This window comes from Monoraphidium neglectum (assembly GCF_000611645.1).
Source record: "Monoraphidium neglectum strain SAG 48.87 unplaced genomic scaffold scaffold04550, whole genome shotgun sequence".
NCBI classification, from domain to species: Eukaryota; Viridiplantae; Chlorophyta; class Chlorophyceae; order Sphaeropleales; family Selenastraceae; genus Monoraphidium; species Monoraphidium neglectum.
The window spans coordinates 1-4,318 of record NW_014009079.1 but is presented as its reverse complement, the minus strand read 5'-3'; the positions used below and the strand labels follow the sequence as shown (position 1 = coordinate 4,318).

General features: G+C 66.4%; 1 protein-coding gene across 1 annotated transcript; it reads left to right on the top strand.

The window, feature by feature from the left end:
• Positions 1-1,062: 1,062 nt before the first annotated feature.
• MNEG_14519 (glutamyl-tRNA synthetase) lies at positions 1,063-4,075 on the top strand (the record flags this gene model as incomplete). Its single annotated transcript, XM_014037009.1, has 8 exons — positions 1,063-1,208; positions 1,296-1,555; positions 1,717-1,896; positions 2,159-2,262; positions 2,569-2,619; positions 2,893-3,018; positions 3,457-3,525; positions 3,797-4,075. 8 exons carry the CDS (start codon positions 1,063-1,065, stop codon positions 4,073-4,075), a joined length of 1,215 nt encoding a protein of 404 aa, XP_013892463.1.
• Between the last annotated feature and the right edge of the window lie 243 nt (positions 4,076-4,318).

The window sequence follows — 4,318 nt, the reverse complement described above, 5'->3', positions numbered from 1 at the left end:
GCTCAAGTCGGCAGCTGCTGCAGCCGCGGCCCCCGCCGGCGCCGCCGCCGCGCTGCCGGCGCTGCCTGCCTCGAGCGCGCCGCAGGTTGGCCAGAGCACGCTGGGTGCGGGCGGCGCCGCAACCGGCCCGCCCGCGGTTAAGGATGAGGGTGCGCCCTGAGTGAGTCTGTCTTAGCCGGCATTTGCGGCGCCGCCCTGCCCGTGAGCGTGTGCGTGTGCGAGAGTGAGCCCGCCCAGCCCTGTTGCCGCCGCGTTTTTCCCATCGCGCGTGCATTTGTTTGCGGGCGCGTGTGCGTGTGTCGAGCTTTTGTTTTGGCAAGTGGTGGCCCTGCATTGTTGGCAGCAGCTGCAGACGCAAGGTGGTGTACCGTTGAACGGATGTGCATTCCCAGCAGCGGTGTGGGTCCCATGCGCCATCCACCGGCCCCCGCGCCCCCGGGGGTTTTTCCCCCGCACCGCCTGCGCCAAACTGTAGGGAGTGACTGAACGCACAGCGAGCGGCACCTGTCACGCCGGGACCCCTGCACGCGGGCTGGCGGCGTGTCTACATTTGAAACCCTTGACGCTGTAGCGCCCCCTTCCGCCTGCTCTCCCACCCCAACTGCGGTGCACGAAGCACCCCTCCACTGCAACACCATCCTCCTACCACACCTAGACGTAGATGCTATCGGTGGTTGCAGTGCTGTAATCACGACGAAACGGACACCCTGGGCTGCATGCATGAAGGGCGGCCAATCACCATCGCGGAACGCAGGGGCCGCCTCGCAGCGCCGAGTGCACACAAAGCACACAGCCAAACGGACCAGTTGATTACGTTCATGCTCCCTGCCTGCACAGGGCCAGGGCGAAGCTATCAGGACTTTACAGATGTTGGTATCCAACCTCTCTCCTTGCTGCTCACTGGTGCGGTGGCCTCAAGCATGTGACCTCAGTGCTTGCACACACAGCAAGAGCATGCAAGTGCAGCGCATCGCCTGCGGCGCTTCCGCATCATCTGCTGCAAGTAACCCTTGCCCTGCACAACACCGATCACTTTAACGCGCCACAGCGCGCTCTCTAGCCATGGCTGAGCCGGTCCTGACTTACTGGGAGAGGCAGCCTCCCCTCGCGGCCGTGGCGCTGGCCAAACATGCCAATGTGTCGCTGAAACACGAGGCCGATCCGAAGGCCACCAAGGAGACGGTACCCACGCTCAAGTTCTCCTCGGGGTGAGCCCATGTATCGCTCTTTGGCTCGTCAGATCACCGCCGCCCCTGTGCGTCTATGCTCACGAAATCGGTGACTGTTCAATACAGGGATGAGCTCGTGGGCACGCCCATGGTGCTGCGCTACATCGGCCGGCTGGGAGTTCAGGCCGGAAAGGCCCAGCTTTACGGAGCAGACCCCCTGGCAGCCTGCCAGGTCGATCAATGGCTGGATCTGTCGGCTCAGGTGGTGCCTGGGCAGGGTTTCGAGGCCGTGTGCAGCAGCATCGACAAGTACCTGGCGCTGCGCACGTTTTTGGCCGGCTACTCACCTAGCGTCGGCGACTTCGCTATCTGGGGCCAGCTGCAGGGTGAGCAATCCAATATCGCACAGATGCAAGCAATCTGTATGTTGTACAATGCACGGCGTTTGCGGCGTGCTGCAGGTTCACAGGCATTTCGAGGCCACGTTTGACTGCGGTTTGACTTGTTGTGTTGACGCGCAGTTGCGCGCCTGTTGCTCCCACCGCAGCATCCCCGCTGTGGAAGAAGGTCAAGGGCAGCGGCGCGGCGCCGCACCTCGCGCGCTGGTTCGACTTCATGGCGGCGCTGCCCGAGTGCGCCGCGGCGGCCGAGGAGCTCGACCCCCGCGCGGCGGCAGCCAAGGCCAAGGCGGGCGACGCGGCGGGCGGCGTGTCAAAGGGCGGCGGCGGTGAGCACGCGGCGGTCGGGGGCAGGCGCGCTATTGCAGGCGCTCGGGTGCCGATACCCCGGGAGTGCAGCTGGAACCTGGCGCAGCACGCACAGGAAGCGGCATAGTGGCAGAGACCACAGCACAGCCGGGGCCCAGGGAGGCTTCCCTTGAAGCCGAAGCTCTGCCTCTGCCGGGCGAGGCCCCACCCCGCCCGCCCCGCAACGCACGCGCCCCGCCTGCCCCGCCGCGCACGCGCCCGCTCCCGCGCGTGCGCCCGCAGACGCGGGGTCGTTTGACGTGGGCCTGCCCAACGCGGTGCACGGCAAGGTGGTCACACGGTTCCCCCCGGAGCCAAGCGGCTACCTACACGTCGGCCACGCCAAGGTGAGCGTCGCCCGGCGCGCGGTAGCGGCGGCCACCAGGGGCCGCTGCCGCGAGGGGGCGTGGAGCGGAGCGCCGACAGGGGCGGCGGCGTGGCCTGCGGGGCCGGCGGCGGGCGCGTTGATGGGCGGGAGGCGGCTGAACGGGCAGCTGGGAGGGCGGTTGCGCTGTGGGCTGCTCAGGCAGGGGCAGGCCGGAGTGGAGACGGGGGTGGGCACCAATGCCAGTGATACACGCAACGGTGCACCATTCAAGCAGCGGCGCTTTGACTCGCGCCGGCGCTGTCGCTGCTGCTGCCTGATATTGCAGGCCGCCCTCCTGAACAACCACTTTGCCAAGATCTACGACGGCAAGCTCCTGGTGCGCGCCGTATGCAAGGGCCTGCCCATCGGTGGCCGCGCCGGTGCCGCTTACGGTCCATAATCCCAGCCCTCACGATTGTGCCCAGGCCAGTTGCACCTCGGCTTTGCGGTCGCCATTTGCTCTGTTCACAATCTCGCTCCCTCGAGGCATCACGCGCAAACGCACAAGAGAAAGCGCGCACTGACACATGTACGAACACGTGCGCACACGTGCAAGAGGCGCACGCACGTACCCACATCCCACGCATCACAATCCACCCCCGCCCCTCAGGTGCGGTTTGACGACACCAACCCCAGCAAGGAGAAGGACGAGTTTGTGGACAGTATCATCAGTGACACCAAGAAGCTGGGCCTGGTCTGGGAGAAGACCACCTACACCAGCGACTACTTCCCGCAGGTCGGCGCCAGCGCAGCTAGTTGCCAACCCTTGAATTCCAGCCCCTAAAGTCAGGAGGGCTGAAGCACACGTTTGCGCAGCGACTTGCACCCCGGGCGTCCCAGCATCTTGACGCGCGTCGCCGCCCCGCGTCGCGGCAACGCCAGGACGGGCGGTCTCAAGCCGCGTGCGGCGCGGGGCGGTGGCATGGGCAGCCCGGGCCGCCCTGCGGCTGCATGAGAGGCGGGGATTCGCTGGGGGACCACTGGGCTTGCCAGCGGCCGCGGCGGCGGCTTCCCCTTGCCTGCGCGCCCTCCCCACCAAGGTTATTATCAGGGGGCTCCTCAACGAGCTGCGGCCGCCCTTGCCTCGCCCGTGCTCCCCCTACACACGCGCGCGTGCACACACACACACACACACACACACACACACACACACACACACACACTTTCGCCACAGCTGCTGGACCTTGGTAGGCGCATGATCAAGGCCGGCATCCTGTACGCTGACGACACCCCGGTGGAGCAGGTTGGGGGAGGGTGGGGCCATGGATAAGGGAGGGGAAGAGTGTGAGTGTTTTGGGGTGGGCGGGTGCAGGGAAGAGGAGGAGGTCCAGAGAGGGGGTGCAGAGGTGCAGAGCGCCGGCTGCAGGCTTGCTGGTGGGCTGTGCCGCACAGTGGTGCCAGCTGGAGCATCACACTGGCTGGGCTCCCAACATATTCAAGATGGTGCATGGCGCCGGCGCCGGCGCCTGCACAGGCGCTAATCCCATACGCACACGTGCGCCACCTGGCCGCAGATGCGCGAGGAGCGCATGCACGGCATCGACAGCAAGCGGCGCAACCGTCCGGCAGAGGAGAGCCTGGCGATCTTTGGGGAGATGATCGAGGGCAGCGAGGACGGGCTGCGCCACTGCATTCGCTACAAGATGGACATGCAGGCGCGCCGCGGGCGCCAGGAGGGGGAGGCGGGGTGGCGCGGGCGGGGAATGAGGGCTGCGGCGCGGAGGCGTGTTGTTGGTGAGGGCTGCCAGCCCTGGACCAGACGCATGCACCGGGGCCGGCACTCGGCACAATAGCGCACGCACACACCTGCCCTGCATGCCCGTGTTTCTCCCGGTCAGATTTCCGACGGCAAGCTATAGAAGCGGCGCTCTGGCAGCCCCCAAAACACACACGAATCATCTCCTGGTGGCCCTGACGTCAAAAGCCACGTCAAAAGCATGTCGGTCTTTGTGCGGGGCTTTGAAAACGCTCCAACCTCCTCTCTCACCCCCGTCCCTCCCCGCTGGTCCCCACCCCTCCCTCACCCTGCCCCACTC